At 35.0% G+C, this 16,434-nt stretch overlaps 3 protein-coding genes and 1 non-coding gene across 9 annotated transcripts; 2 read left to right on the top strand and 2 right to left on the bottom strand.

Moving 5' to 3' along the window:
• Positions 1-428: 428 nt before the first annotated feature.
• Positions 429-6,333, bottom strand: LOC122535985 (cuticle protein 21.3-like). 4 transcript variants are annotated; one of them, XM_043667957.1, is made up of 3 exons: positions 6,207-6,329; positions 3,068-3,435; positions 429-1,743 (listed from the first exon to the last, which is right to left on the bottom strand). In XM_043667957.1, exons 2-3 carry the CDS (start codon positions 3,335-3,337, stop codon positions 802-804), a joined length of 1,212 nt encoding a protein of 403 aa, XP_043523892.1. In that variant the 5' UTR covers positions 3,338-3,435; positions 6,207-6,329; the 3' UTR covers positions 429-801. The 4 variants fall into 4 exon arrangements, 2 of the variants coding, with proteins under 2 accessions (XP_043523892.1, XP_043523893.1); XM_043667958.1 differs by lacking the exons at positions 3,068-3,435; positions 6,207-6,329 and adding an exon at positions 2,020-2,152; XR_006308310.1 differs by lacking the exons at positions 429-1,743; positions 3,068-3,435 and adding an exon at positions 3,481-3,931 and having other exon boundaries at positions 6,207-6,285.
• Positions 4,015-4,096, bottom strand: Trnas-gcu. Its single transcript has one exon. It is a non-coding gene; the product is annotated as a tRNA-Ser (tRNA).
• On the top strand, positions 4,778-7,843 carry LOC122535983 (molybdenum cofactor sulfurase 1). Of its 3 annotated transcripts, none has more exons than XM_043667954.1 (7): positions 4,778-4,926; positions 5,032-5,188; positions 5,260-5,919; positions 5,982-6,931; positions 6,993-7,190; positions 7,268-7,482; positions 7,548-7,843. In XM_043667954.1, exons 1-7 carry the CDS (start codon positions 4,833-4,835, stop codon positions 7,731-7,733), a joined length of 2,460 nt encoding a protein of 819 aa, XP_043523889.1. In that variant the 5' UTR covers positions 4,778-4,832; the 3' UTR covers positions 7,734-7,843. The 3 variants fall into 3 exon arrangements, with proteins under 3 accessions (XP_043523889.1, XP_043523891.1, XP_043523890.1); XM_043667956.1 differs by lacking the exon at positions 4,778-4,926 and having other exon boundaries at positions 5,037-5,148; positions 5,260-5,426; positions 5,537-5,919; XM_043667955.1 differs by lacking the exon at positions 4,778-4,926 and having other exon boundaries at positions 5,037-5,148.
• Positions 7,844-8,308: 465 nt separating this feature from the next.
• LOC122535986 (ras-related protein Rab-27A) lies at positions 8,309-12,870 on the top strand. Its single transcript, XM_043667959.1, has 5 exons — positions 8,309-8,837; positions 9,044-9,114; positions 9,333-9,447; positions 10,408-10,520; positions 10,963-12,870. Exons 1-5 carry the CDS (start codon positions 8,694-8,696, stop codon positions 11,144-11,146), a joined length of 627 nt encoding a protein of 208 aa, XP_043523894.1. The 5' UTR covers positions 8,309-8,693; the 3' UTR covers positions 11,147-12,870.
• The last annotated feature ends 3,564 nt before the right edge of the window (positions 12,871-16,434 follow it).

The raw sequence follows: 16,434 nt of genomic DNA, 5'->3' as shown, positions 1-16,434 counted from the left end.
ATTGTTCAACATGTAGTCTAATGCATTGAGCATTAACAAAAATTTAACGGATGCAACGAATTATAATTCACGTTTGAATAAAAATAAATCAGAGATTTATCATTCAATTAAAATTACGTCATTTTATTTATTAAAGAAGCGTAAATTAATATCGATAAGGAAGATTTGTTATTTTAAATGGAATAATGGAAAACAAATGGGAACGGTATATTCATTCGATATTTTTTTATAAATAAACAGCAGCAATATCAAACCGGGATTATTATTATGCAATCATTTTTGTTTCAGAGGAATGGGGTAAAATAAATTAGCAACATTATTGTATAAAAGAAAAAAACAAAAATTTATTTGCCAATTCGAATTGAAATTCGTAGAAAAATTTTTCAGAATATAAAAAAAGTAAGTATAATATAAATAAAATGATTTATCGTTTATATTTATTTATGCACATATATCTTACTACGAATCGTTTAAACAAATTCAATTTTACCGCCCTGATAACATGAAATTGTTGAAACTTTTATCCACAAGTCTCAATCCGGTTCTATTAATCCATCAGTTACTAATAGATCATCTTGATCATTCTCAAAAAACAACACAATCTTCAATAAAATTCATAAACATAGTCGTAATATATTATTAAATTTTACTAAAGAAGAAATACCTAATCTTTGGAATCGTCAAACCTTCGAAATTATGTTCAAAAGATTTAAGATCCCAAAGACTCAATTAAAGTAAGACCAAGATCTACATTCTCAAAAAAAAAAAAAACCGGAAAGCTTAACGTATGGAATCACAGCTTTACCAGGCATAGCTGGAACCGAAACCACTAAAACTGGTGTGTGAAAATGGTATGTGCTCGTATCCGTAGGCTTTGGAGGCGGCATAAGAGTGAAGAGGAGCTGGAGCGATGGAGGCAGCAGCGAATCCATGAGCTGGTGCAATCTTATTAATGGTTGGAACGTAGGAAGCATATCCATAGCTCTTAGCGAGGAGAGGAGCAGCCGGTGCAGCATAGGACAGAGGAGCAGCCGATGCAGCGTAGGACAGAGGAGCAGCCGATGCAGCGTAGGACAGAGGAGCAGCCGATGCAGCGTAGGACAGAGGAGCAGCCGGTGCAGCGTATGACAGAGGAGCAGCAGCGGCATACGTCTTAGCAAGTAGAGGAGTAGCGGCGACTGGAGCTGCATAAGTCTTGGCCAAAAGAGGAGCAGCAGCGACTGGAGCGGCATAAGTCTTAGCTAAAAGAGGAGCAGCAGCGACTGGAGCGGCGTAGGTCTTGGCCAAAAGAGGTGCAGCGTAAGTCTTGGCCAGAAGAGGAGCGGCATAAGTCTTGGTCAGAAGAGGAGCAGCAGCGACTGGAGCAGCATAAGTCTTGGCCAGAAGAGGAGTAGCAGCGACTGGAGCAGCATAAGTTTTGGCCAAAAGAGGAGCTGGTGCGATTGCAGTCTTGGCGATTAGAGGAGCTGCAGCAGCATAACTGTACGGGGCAGCGTAAGTATGGCTGATGTCGTAGTTGAGGAGAGCATCGTTGCTGATGCTATGACTGCTCACGCGGACTAAGGAGTGAGCAGAGTCATCGGACTTTGTGTAAGAAGAAATCACGTTCTGACCACCGAGACCTTTCTGTGTAGATTCCTGACTGAAACCGATGCTGCTGAAATCACCAGACGCCGTCGCAATGTCATAGGCAGCTGGACCACCGGCACTGGCTATTGCCAACAAGGCTGCGAGTACTATGAACTGCAAGAAAATTATCTTATTATTTGATGTAAAAATCGCTCGATGTGAAACGATTATGTCTGGTTGAAATTTTTCTTCGGAGTTTAACAAAGGAGAGACCAATGAATCGAAAGCTACTTTTAGAAAAATGATTTATCTCAATAAATTGTTTCAATAAAGATTTTTCCTTGCGATCAAAAACTTCAATAAGAATTCTCTCTCATGGAAACTTTATGTTTTATTACGCTGTACTTAAAGTGTTAGACCGCTGTAACCTGGACGTTCAAAGAAGCTTACCTTGAATGCCATTTTGCTTTTGAAGGAGTCGCTATGTTCTGACAGAATTCGAAACTTGGCGCAGTATTTATATACAGCGAAGATTGCAGGGAGATCGATCGAATTTCGGGTGCCACTGTTTCGAATGGGATTGGGTATGGTCGAACAAGGGAGAGGGAAACTGTACCATAACACTTTTTTTTTGTAAGGTATCATTAAGAAAGAAGGAAAGCAGTGAAGGATAGCCAGATTGAAGGCGGAGCAACAAACGTGGGGGTGAATCAGATTCAATTAAGATCACAAATTCTATAAGCATTATATTTTTACATAATCTCAAAGAAGAAACTTCTGTAAAAATTTTTGTTATATTATAAAATTAAATTTTGGTGAAATTTTTGATGTCTCGTTGAATATTTATCCAGCTCATTAACAAAAAAAGTTATATTGCCAATGACATGTAACAGATAATAACTTCGGTGAAGATATTTGTGTGATTGCACGTCACGCCGTAATTGCACGATTTCAGGTTTATTCCGCATTACATAAAAGAATGCTGCTACGTCACATAAGATATTTAATTTTTTTTTTTTCTCCTTATATCCTGGCCTTCCTTTCGTTTATGTAATATGGTACATATACCAATGCCGGGTCATGATATTGTACAAGTTGTCAAGGACACACTTTCTCCAAATTGTGATACTGACATATAAAGCCATGCATGTCCACCGGTTTCTTTCTACAATTTTCGTCCATGTGTCTGTGATCTTGTTAGATAAAGTCGATGTAGATCCGCAAGCGAATAGTTCTGTGTTTAGAAATTGAAAGGCGTGACGGTGCCAATTCTGAACTGAACTGTCATGATGTAATTTCAAGTTTTGATCATGATCAAAATATATCATAATCAAAAAAACAAAAAAAAAAAAAAACAAAAAAACAAGCTTTCTATTTTTTTGCTATCAAAACTTGTTCAACTACTCTTACATTTTCCGTATCTAAGAATGGTGAAAGAAAAAATGAAAGTCGTCAAATAATTTTTTTCTATTACAAGCAGTTTGTTATTTACGCTTACTTTTTTCCATCGATCTTTAATATGCGTTCTTTCCTTCTCTCCGCTAGGATCTGGATCTTTTTTACTCTGACCTGGAGCAATTACCAAAAATCGCTCTTCTTTCGCCATCCACTGTCTGACGAGCTCCTTCATTGTTTTATCGTGACCTGTATCGGCTAAGGAAAAATCAGAAAATACATCGTTGATCTGAATTATCTCTGAGCAAGGTCGTTCGAACGAAGAGTCCTGGACTGTTTGCAAAGTGAACCAAGGTGATTCAGTATCTTCCATGGGAATCTTCGTCTTCACTAATGTACGAGATTCCGTTTCAAGCTGTTCCTTTTTGGACGTTGATGAGTTTTCTTCTGATCCTTTCTTTTTCTCCAGATGTGCAAATGTTTCTTTATATTCATCGTAATATTCAATGACTTTTATCATATCTTCTCGATTTATATCAGTATTTGAATTATAACCCCACTTTAATTTGTATTTGACATAAAGATTCTCCAGTATTACAGAAGTGCGAGGCGATAATGATTTACTCGCAATGAGACGCATAGTCATTTGAAGATATTCTTCTATCGGTGATAAATTTTTTGCTGAATCTGTGGCATGATTTTCGTTAAAATAATGAGACAAAACGTCATGTGTACATTATTAAAGATTTAATTTGATAAATTACTTGATACAGTTTGAGCATCTTCAGAATTGCTAGTAGAAACGTGGAAAATATTTTTATTTATTAATTCAAGCGATTCTGACGGTCTTGAAATTTCGTTTCCCCAAGATGGTTTGGATGGTCTTGTTTCAGAATTATGTTCTTTCGTTTCCATTAATTTTTATTAGATAATTTATTTATTTATCGCAACTGTTATTTCTATTTTTCTATATAAATAATATAAATATATTAATGTATTATAAAAAAAATTATTAAGAAAGATTTTAAAAAAGTAACAAAACAGAAATGTCGACGAGGATGGGATTCGAACCCACGCGTGCAGAGCACATTGGATTAGCAGTCCAACGCCTTAACCACTCGGCCACCTCGTCGCATGAAGAATCAATCTTTAAACGTTTTTGATGTCCAGTAATTATTTAATTTAATATATAAATTCCTTTTACTTTTCAATTAATTGAATATATTCTTACTCTCTCTATTTATACATGAATCTATTGTGCAAACTGTTGTTGTATCTCTTTTGTATTCCATATATACTACGATATGTTAGTAAACGATCATATTATATAATCAATGATATAAATCTGTCGTGTATGTATGTGTGTATATATATATATATATATATATATATATACATATAAATGTATGTTTAAATCTACGTTGTCAATTTGTACAATTGCCTTTTAAAACTTAATAATGTATTCAATTAACTATGACAAATTGAGAAATTATCATTATAAATTTTTAGTGGAATAAATTAAATTAGATAAACGATTTGTTTATTTACTTCAATTTTCTAGTTTTGGTATATCTTATTTTCTTTTTACGTAGTTTTTTCTTTTGTAAATGATAATTATGTACATAGTGCAAGCTATTTGTTGGTTACAATTAAAAGTTGAATATAGATATGAATTATCAACAACAGCACAATTACGTGAAATTCTTCGTAGTCTCTTAAAAACTAGGAAATCTAAAACACAGTACTTAGAATTCTTATTAGGTAATCATTACTGCAGTACTCTCTTGTCAGTGTTTTCGTGCACGCACATGATGTAGATTATTGTCGATCTTGTCAGTTACTTTACATATTATTATTAAACAGTCGAAATGGAAAATACGACAAATTCAATGCCATTGTATACGCAAGTATATGATGAAGAAATCATAAAAAATCTCGAAAATAATTTTTCAAGAATTAAAGGTAAGCAATCAAAGTGCATAATTTTGCACAAACTGTATGATATACATTCAAGAAGATAATCTTTGTGCTATAATTTGTATTTTTATACTGCCATTTATCTTTCAGAGGAATGTTATTTGGATCATGCAGGAGCAACATTATATTCTGATCTGCAAATAAAAAATATTGCTTTTGATTTACAGAATTCACTTTATGCTAATCCACATTCTATTGGAACTGCAAGTAATGTAACTCAAGATATCATAGAGCGTATGAGATATCAGTAAGACATTCTGAAGATAAATAGTACTGTTAATTACTCAAGTATGTAGTACGATAATTTCTTTTTTGCAGGATTCTGAATCACTTTCATACATCTACTGATGAATACAGTATTATTTTCACATCAAGTGCAACTGCATCCTTGAAGATAATAGCCGATACGTTTCTTTTTAATGAAGATGAAAAAGATGTCTCAGGACACTTTGTCTATACACAAGATAATCATACTTCAGTCCTTGGTATGAGAGAAATTGTTAATAAAAAAGGAGCAAAGATAACTTGTTTGGCTCATAATAATGCTTTTAAAATCTTCAATTCTTCAAACTCTATGGATTTCTATCCACAACAGAATAATTCAGCCAAAAGTAATTCACTCTTTGTTTATCCTGCGCAATGTAATTTTTCTGGACTAAAATATCCCTTAACATGGATTAGAGATGTACATAATGGAGTTTTATCTAGTGTTGTTTCCGATACATGTACAAAGTGGTATATCTTACTTGATGCTGCTGGTTTTGCATCAACAAATGACTTAGATTTATCTATCTACAAACCAGACTTTGTTTGTTTATCTTTTTATAAAATGTTTGGCTATCCTACTGGAATTGGTGCATTATTAGTAAAAAATACTAGTGCAAGTACACTTCAAAAAGTTTATTATGGTGGTGGTACCATAGATGTTACTTTGAGCTCTGAATTGTTTCACATAAAACGAAAAATTTTCCACCAAAGGTATAAATTCAGTAATCATATCCTAAACTCATTACTTTTTACTGATATATATTCTGTTGCAGATTTGAAGATGGTACAGTACCATTTCTCTCTATAATTTCTTTGAAATATGGATTTGATATATTGTCATTTATTACTATGGAAAAAATTTCAAAACATGTATTTTCTCTTGCAAAATTTTTATACAAATCTTTATTAATGCTTCACCATAGCAATGGAAAACCAGTTACAACATTGTACTCTGATACTGCTTATGATAATCAAGATATACAAGGAGGTACTGTTACCTTTAATCTTATGCGGTCCAATGGTGAATATATAGGATATATGGAAATTTTACACATGGCAGCTTTGTTCAAAATACATCTAAGAACGGGTTGTTTTTGCAATCCTGGTGCATGCCAAAGACATTTAGCATTATCAAATAAGGAAGTTCTTCAGAATTATGAGGCTGGATATGTTTGTGGAGGTTCTGCAGATTTGATAAACGAAAAACCAACAGGTGCTGTTAGAGTTTCATTTGGATACATGTCTACAATCAAGGATATTGAAACTTTATTACTCATGATCAAAGAATGTTTTGTTGATGGATCACCAATAAACAAAATTCCAGATTGGTGGTTAGATTATAGAACAGCTTTACATAAAAAATATAATCAACATGATGCAAATACAAAAGATGTAACAAATTATATCACACACAACGAAGCAAATGAATTTACAAATACATTAGAAAAAATAAAACTGTCAGTTTCTAGACTAATAATGGATACTGGTTCAATTAAAAAGAAGTGTACTTTAGAACAATTGTACATATACCCAATAAAATCATGTGGTGCCTACAAGATAATAGGTTCCTGGAATTTAAATTCAAAAGGTTTACAGTATGATAGAGAGTGGATGATTATTACATCTTCTGGTATTTCTTTAACACAAAAGCAACATGTTAATCTTTGTTTGTTAAAACCAATAATATTTAAAGACAAAGGAATCATGCAATTACATTATCCAGGTAAAAATTTGAATTATTTTACGTATTTATTGATCAATTTAATAACTGAAAAATATTTTAGGAATGTCTACTATAGAAATTCCTTTAGATAATAGCTCTACAAACATTGCAAATGAAACAATATGTCAAAGTAGAGTTTGTGGACATAAAGTACAAGGTATTGATTGTGGTTCAGAAGTTTCTAAATGGTTAAGTTCAGCATTAGGTCTTCCAAATTTGAGGCTTATAAGACAAAATGATAATGATAACAAAAAGAAAAGTATGCTCTATAACATAAAATTATGAATATTTAACTATGAAAATAGTTTTATTATATATCACATTTTCTTTTTGCAGAAAGCACTAAGCCCGAATTATCGTTTTCTAGTCAAGCTCAATATTTATTAATAAATGAGGCAAGTGTACTATGGCTTAGTGATAAAATATCTGATAAAGAAGTTCAAAAAGATACAATCATACATAGGTTTAGAGGAAATATGATATTAAATGGTTGTAAAGCTTTTGAAGAAACAGAATGGAAACATGTTTATATAGGAGAAAATAGTTTTCTGGTATGTTTTTAAAAAAATGCAAACAGAGATTTTATAGTTCTTTTATTAAGGAATATTATATTTAGGTCACTAGACCATGCACTAGATGTCAAATGATTTGCATTGATCAACTCACTGGTAAAAAGACAGTGGAACCACTACGTACACTTACAGAACAATTTCATGGAAAAATGAGATTTGGTATTTATTTAACCAAAGAAACTAAAGAAGATGGAATTATTACTGTTGGAGATGCCGTTCAAATTTTATAAATGAGTGATTAACATTATGATCTTCAAATACAACTGAAGGTAATTATAAGGTTATGTGGAAATATGATCAGAATTTTACATAGAAAAAAATAAATATGTTTTACAAACCATACTGTATTAACGAATGCTTAATATTAACATTAATTTTTGTTATATTCATCGATCTTTACATGAAAAAAGAAATTCATTTTCTTGTTTATTCTATGGATATGACGTATCGTAATTACCAACATTATAAAATTTATTTAACTTACATTTTATATTAAAAAAATTATTTTCTTGCACGCATACATGTGATATGTAGAAAATAGACTAGGATAGTAAATTTGAACATAATTTATTTGACTGTAAAAACATAAAAAAATTAAAATATTTTTTTATGTTCATAATCTTTCTATAATTTTGTGTTTATGATTTTTTAAGTTGATTTTCGTTTTAAAAAAATAAAGCTGAATAAAAATATAAGAACTACAATTGTTTTAATTACTTTATCAAATTAAATTATATTTTTCCGAATTTTCTTTGTGAATTTTGGTACCACTGTAATTATCAGCAGTATTCCGTTATTCAATGCACACCTGTCATACGTCACTGTGAACGAGGTTCAGTATAGTCCTTAATTTTCAATGAGGTGTTGATTTGTACGTGTTTCCTCTCTTTATTTTTGATTATGGAACAGTAAAGTTCATAACATCGAGTTTTATTATATACCGAGTGCTTTGTTTCGAAACGCGCGAACCTTTTGAAAATTGTATACGTAGGCAACAGGTGTCTAATGTCGCACATGTCTCCTAGTTTGTAGCGATCATCTCGAAATTAAACGTAATCGTGCGAAAGTCACATATTTTTCGGAGTTTGAGTCATGATAAAAACGGTCAATAAAATTTTGTATCGAAGTGTCTGTTTTAACAAAGATTCACGATAGAAGTGTCACAACCCGTCAATCATTAATACGCAACGATGGAATACGATTATCTCATTAAATTCTTGGCCTTGGGAAATTCTGGAGTTGGCAAAACTAGTTTTCTATATCAGTATACCGATGGCACGTTCGAATCTCGTTTTATATCTACTGTTGGCATTGACTTTAAGGAAAAACGCGTGGTAAGAGATTATTTTACTATTGATTACCTTGTTACTTACCTTATATCATTTATTATTTAATGAACAAGTTGTTTTCGTTGAGTTTTACATAAATTTCATTTATTTAAAACATCTTGGTATATGTAGGTCAAACTATGAATTCATATATAAATGCTTTTAAGACACATATGGTATCATTTATAAGCCAGAGTCATTAACTATTACAGATATACCAGACAGCGAATGGTAGAACTCAACGTGTGCATTTGCAGCTGTGGGACACAGCTGGTCAAGAGCGGTAACATTTGCTATAATAATACGTTTTAGAACTTGTACTTTATAGTAATGATGCATACCAAACAAGGCTTTTTGTGTGCCTTATGAAATATTTAGAATTTCTTACATCTGTTGATATAATGATATGAAAAGAACATTAATTATAAAGTTTAGCAATTACTTTTCATAATAGAGCAATGGTAAATTTGATGCAATTGCTGCAATGCCATTAATATCTAGGTTCAGAAGTCTAACTACAGCCTTTTACCGGGATTCCATGGGTTTCTTACTAATTTTTGATCTGACCAATGAGCTATCTTTTCTTGAAGTAAGAAATTGGCTGGAGCAGCTTAGGGTACTCATTATTTTTTAACATTATTACTGTAAAAATTATGCAATGAACGATCATTTGAGTTAATTTTCCTATGAATGCAGATGATCTATTAGAAATATCAAAATTTTAGTTGGTTTTATGTGTGATGATAATTTCATACATGTATATCGCATGATGTAAATTAAGGATGTAGTGCAAAAATTTTTGATTTTAGAATAGAATTAGTGGATTGTGCATGGGAATTTAGAACATGAAATGTATTTTATTTTGCATGTTTGTTGAGTAATAATTGTAAACAAATTGTAGATAGTAGATAGTAGTTTATAGTAGTAAATAGTATTTTTTTTACTAATATATATTTCTTGTGTATTTACATATATTTACATGTAGGACTCAAACTATCGTTCGATTTCACTAGGATTTATCAATTAAATGCAGAAATTACTCAATTAAGAAATTTGCACTGTGTAATTAATTTATAATTGTATATCGATAATTAATATGATCGTTAACGTGCTGCGTGTGATATCGCAAGGATCGAAAGGATATGGCGCCTTAATTTGAATATCTACCGATTTTTTTTATTATCGAAATTATACCTTAATGAAATTCATTCCTAATCAAGTTATGAATATTGAATACCGATTTGTCTAGAAAAATTGGCAAGAATTTTTGAAATATCATTTGAAATATCAAATTTCATTCTTGAAAAGGAAGAAAATTCTAATTGAAGAAATACAGTAAAGTCATGCACTGTGTGTTAATGCACATTTTTAATTGGAAGGAGAAGAGTTTTGTTCATAAATTTACTGTGTTGTCTTTTTTTTCAAATATGTTATCGTAAAAGAATATGGATTAGAGTTTGTTTCATCATCAGAGTTAGTTGCAAGCTCTTTGTATTTTGCATCGTGGCACGTTTCTGTTTCTCGTTGAATCTCGATTCCTTTGTTTGATCGTTAATTCATGTTTGTACACATGTAGACTCACGCATATTGCGAAGATCCAGACATAATTCTCTGTGGAAACAAATCCGATCTCGAAGACAAACGTGTTGTTAGTGAACATAAGGCACGGGAATTAGCGGAGAAGCATGGGTAAATAACATAGTACACGTCATTTATTACGTTCCTTATCAGCTACTGCGATTAACTCAGTGTTATTCCATTTGTCTTCCTTTTTACTTCCCATTCTGAAAACCAAATAGAATATAAATTTCCAGTTCACATTCTTCCCTCATAGCAATTCCCAAAACCAGATCCTCTCGTCTGATTGGTATCATCTTCCAGTCGTTTTATTTAACCTCCAGTTGTGTTTGTTCATTGTTTCATTGATATAATCAAAGGAGATAATTACATAGGACGAAATTGCAGTTTATACTATTCGAAACTTCCAGAGATGTCTGTGCGTAAATTCGCTACGGTATGATTTATGATATTCGTGAGATTGTTTAAAACACACGTGGAAGCCTGAAACAGTGTGAACTGCAAAGAATCTAGATTATAGAAAAAGATAAAGAATCTGTGCTATACTCCTCAGCTTGGTCTATTTGGAAACGAGTGCAGCCACAGGCCAGAATGTGGCACGCGCCGTGGAGATACTTTTGGACCGGGTGATGCGCAGGATGGAGACCAGCGTGGATAAATCACTGCTACCTCACCAAAGAGTGTTACGATGCCACGAGCGCGACACATCGCCTCCGAGTACTTCCTGCTATTGCTGACACTGTTCTTACGTGTAGCGTAGCTGAATAATGAGCTTGTGCTTTATTCAGCTAACAACGTGGCCCCGACTGACTCGCACTTGAATCTCCACGGTCGTTTAAATGTCACAGGATAATACTACTTACGCCTGTTCATGGTAAAATATCTATGATGTACAAATTTCGGAGCACTGATACAAATTCGAAAGTCGGCGTACCTCTGTTAGAAGAATTTCCAATCGGGATGACCGATAGTTTATTTATGCATTCGCAAAAAAAAAAAAAGAGGAATTGTACCTTGTATGTTATCACAATGTTCGTGCATCGTTGTATTCTGAGAAAGGATTCGCGTTGTTTCCCGTATTCACGCGCACACTGTCGTCTTCCATTAACTGCTTCCCTCGGTACAAAACTGAATGTTTGATGAAGAACCGACATGTACCTTCGACGTGTCGTATATCTTTCACACTTCTTCGCGATAATGTGATCTACCTGTTAACTGTTGTACGCACAACGTGTTCAATATCGTCATGTTTTTGGTCTCTGTTCATCCGCCAAAAGTTGTGATACGATAGCATTCCGATTATCTAGGACGAAACGATCAATTTTCGACGTGTATATGTATTTTTGATGCTGTTATTGTACCCATACCAAAGATTCGTACGTCTAGTCGTTAAGTATACTACGCTGAGAATACAATCAAAATGTTGTCTGACGCATCGTTTATACTGTCGTTAATCGAATACTGATGTGCCGCTATCAAATTTTCAAGCGAAAAGATATATCTTATATATCTTGCGGAAACTATGTGTCAATCTTTCTAGTTGTTAAGGTGGAGCATCAGCGAGTGTTTTATCTGCACACGTTGCGGAGACTATATGTGTTGTTTCTCTAAATTTTTACATCCGTGAGTTACGAGTGATTGAGAAATGTTCGAATATATATATATATATATAAAGGTATATATTTGTTCAGCACCTACAGGGTGGGATGATAACTTTCTGGTTATGTGATATTATATAGACCGTTGTAAAAGGAATGGCGCGAAATTGTAGTATTATAGGAATGTGAATCTTGAAACTTGACACGTCTTGAAACGTCGAAAAGACGTTTTCACAATATTTCTCTTAGCGTAAAAATTTTATCGGGAATATTTGAAACGATAGAGACATTCCGAGTTATTGCCCTATTCTATATGTATCGTGTCATACGTAATAAAAAGAGATTGCACGAGTTATTACTTCTCCGACCGAAATTCCACCGCTCATTTTCAGTTTGCTATGATCTCGAGAGCAAAATGGAAAATGAAAATGCACATGGACGATCGATGCAATGTCGGAATTAGATTTAGGTGGATCTAACTTTTCCTCGCGTACGACGGAATCACGAAATTTCTAAATTACGAGCGAATTTTCAAATTTGTTCCATGTCACGTGTGGGTCTCGATGTGTTCAATTCGGACTGGATCGTAGCAAACTATGATCGCTATTCGTATGGTGAACTTTGCGTGTCGATGTGTGATTGTGTTTTTCGAGACTTTCGGCTGTTTAAAGTACCGCTCTCGTCTAATAGAACAATTTGAATCTACCAAGCGTGAGAGAGACGCGAAAAGCGTGCTCTACTATGTATACGTACTTAACCAACTGTACTTTGTGAAAATTCTGTCAGAAGGATACGCGTTCGCACAGAAATTTCCATAAAGAATATCTCGCCGAGCAAATAAACGCTCTGTAGTTCCGCTTAAACGAGCTTCTATCAGTTTATCCTCGAATCCTCAGCCTGGCAAGGCCGGAAATAGCGTACCTACGTCGGATAAGTCGAAATGAAAGCAACTCGGACCCACCAAAAACTCGACGATGCTTTAAAGTTAGAGAAATGCGAAGTTCCAAGCAAATTTTCGATACAATCAATCAAAACGTGATACCTCGCGGGCGTAACGTTGGTTGTTGGAACTTTATCTTTGTTAGTTCGAAGGTTCGGAAAACGTAAGCAACTTTCTTGCTGCGAGGTTGGAAAAATGTGAAACGAAGAAAGGAGAATAAAACGGAATAATTTTACTCTTGTGGAGGAATAAACGGCAGGTGTTCTCTGCGTAGTTTCGCGTACTCCATTGGGGCTTGCAAATGCAAACAGATCGGCTGTTGGGAAAAGGCTGGCCAGGAAACATTTCGAATATCAGCCGGTGAAACTTCGTTTCATCAATAATAGGAGAGAGGAAAACGCGCAACCTGCGAGCCTTCGTTCGGAAAGTTTCGTGCGCGGAAAACTTCTTTTATGGAAGTTCGATCGAAGTTTCTGTCTGCCTTTGGCTTGATTATTAGCCGACTATTTATACACAACGCAGTTTATTGTTTACGCGCTTTTTAAGCTCCCGCCGGATCGGGCGAAATGTATTTTTATGGGCGGAAGTTGGAGCGGCGCCGTGCTTTCACGAGAATCAGCTTGATCATTTCGCGATCGGACTTTCATCGAGAGGGATGCTTTCAATGAAATACGTTTCCATGCACATTATTCGAGGTAAAACTTATCGAATTGATAAAGAGGCAAAAAAAAAAAAAAAAAAAAAATGGCGAAAACGAATGTAAACGACGTCCAGTCGAGTTTCATTCTGTTGGGTAAACGGCTGTTTCATGACTGTGTTATTTTCTTTTTTTCTTTTTTCGCATTCTCTTTACGTGTGTACCGCATCGTTTTTTTCGTACCCATAACCATTCGCCGAGCCGGTGCACTTTGGAAAACACGACAAAATCGGATAATTTGCATTTATTTACAACCAATTTTTCGATTGCGTTCAGAGTTTCGAATAATTGGGATCCCAATTAAACCGGTTAAATCAGAGTATCCCGTATTAAAAGCTATATCCATAACGTTCACAAAACATGTACTACACCTGAGTCTGTATTTGTTTTCCGTATTTAAGATTTCCTTCGATCATTCCCATTATTACGTTATGTTTCCTTCTAATATAGACCACTAAGTCCCATCTTTTAAGATAGTGAATAAAATAGAAGATTCTATTATTAAACCTATTATTTCTCTTCATCACACTCTTCTATAACAAGTTAGAATCTCCTAATATTAGATTTCATCTCCACAGTGAATTTAAGATTTCAATTATTCCTGATAGGTACACGTTCTCCTAAATTCTATTACCAAATCTATATTTGTCCATTATATTTCAATCATTTCCACCAATGACGTATATTTCGCGTTTCAGTTTCAGAATACTGAATAAGAGAATTGTGATCATATTTGGCAAGGTGATCGCGTTCACTGCCAGTCGATATTTATGCCACGCTTTACCCCCCTCCCCTTTGAAAGCACGTCGACCAATCGAACGATTAGGCGTTCGTAGCTTTGGCTCTGTCAGGAACGTGCCGTTGATATCGGTAACGACCACTTTGAGACTAGCAGTTAGGCCCCTGTCCCTCTGTGCCGCCTAATTATTACGCGGACCCTCAAGTTCATTTGATAGCGGCTAGACAAAGCGATGGAACCGTTCAAAGCGTGGCAGGACTATCAAAAGGACGCTATTTATCGGACCGTGGTTGCTCGTCGGCCAGACACACACGTCTCTTTCCATCCGACTCTTGTGCCACCCAACTCTCTTGCTTCCACCCTTTTATTCCCTATTCACGGCTGCTGTGGCACGTTCGAAATTTCCCTCAAGGTGAAACCCAAGTTTCCGCGACACGGTGTCAGAAACTTGTGTGACCGGAAGTTTCGCAGAGTCATCGCGCGGCGTGTGGTGACCCGGTTCTGTCTCAGTTTACGGTTCCTCGCGAATAAACTCGCGCGGAGTTCTCATGAATGGAGACCTCGGAGAAGAAATTCTTCTTAATTCCTACAAATCGTTTGCCGTCCGGTGCTTTGTAATCACTTAGCATCGTTCGTATCGCGAGATTGTTCAGCCTTTCGCGAATTTATGGCATGATTAGTCGGTATTCCGGTTTCAACGTAGCTGGTTCACAAGTGAAGCGAAGTTTCCACAGGGTGCAACGTCAGGTGCAAATAAACCAGGAAGCCGATAACTGCTATCAAAAGCAAGACCAGACAAGAAGGTAGAAGTTGCAGTCGAGGTTTCGGTTTATGTATGAACGTGGTATTATGTCAGAGTTATGGCGCAACCGCGTAACAAGAGTCAAAGCGGTGTTGGGCAGGTTCTCGATCGTGGAAGTGCTCGAAAATCAAATTAACCTTCAGAGAATTTACGTGAAATTAGGACTATCGCACGGACAACAATACGTCAGGACGAATTAGCCATATTTAACTTTTACATTCGCGAAACAAAAACGATCTTCCGGTTACGTGGATCGGATACAGATCATGCTCACGCGTCAGACCAGCACCTACGTATGTACATACGATCCTTACGTGTCTTTGTTCGACTTGTCAGAAGGGCCGAGGAAAGAGGAATCGTTTTAGTTGGATATTGGACTGCCAGATAAAACGAAATTACTCGGCGACCTCGAGCGTCGCCGGACGCTGGGAATCGCTCTTCGGTTTTCTGGGTCGGTGCTGCTGTTGGTTGATTTATAACTTCCGGTTGATGCTTCATCGCGGAAAGTGGATTTGTACGACAGAATTGTGGACAGAAACTGGGAGATGATTGAATGAGCGCTGCCAAATGAGGAAAAGTGATTGGATGATTTTCGGTCATCGAGAGGAATATCAATCTGCTTCCAAACTTCTTTCGTTTCTCTGGTGTTTTTAAAACGATTAATAATTAATTATAATTGCCAGAAACAGAGAGGTGACTTTTGAACTCGAAGGGACGAGTGACGTTTAGGAAAATATTAATTTTTTTGAATCCTTTTTATTTCTCTGGTATTTAGAATTGCGAAAAATTAATAACGATAATGAAGATAACGATATCTTTGTGTTTAAATTGCTAACGAGATGGAGATTAGACATCCAGTTGTGTTCTGCGTTTCTTTAGAAGGTGTTCCAGAACAGAATAACATAGTGATATCAGTGACTTTATTCGAAATTCTTATCAACTGCTGGCTGATCTCGTCCATAGAGATACCTCTGCTACTATCTTGTACTCCTAATATTATCGAACCAAAGATACCTAGACGTTACTGTTAAAGCTAGTAATGATTTCGTGTCCTTCAATTGCTCTCCTTGTTTAACACTTCCATTATCGTTCTATATTCCTATTAACATTATACAGAGTACTAAGACGTTATAACGAATGTTAGCAACATTCTTTTTCCTTATTGTTCTATTGCTCTTTTTTGTTTAGTTAGTTCATTGTCATTCTATTTTCCTGTCAGAAACAATAGTAGCAGAAGTGTATAATCAGA

The sequence above is a fragment of the Frieseomelitta varia genome, unplaced genomic scaffold, assembly GCF_011392965.1.
Source record: "Frieseomelitta varia isolate USP_RPSP 00005682 unplaced genomic scaffold, Fvar_1.2 scaffold_791, whole genome shotgun sequence".
Lineage (NCBI taxonomy): Eukaryota > Metazoa > Arthropoda > Insecta > Hymenoptera > Apidae > Frieseomelitta > Frieseomelitta varia.
This window is presented reverse-complemented; position numbering and strand designations above follow the sequence as displayed.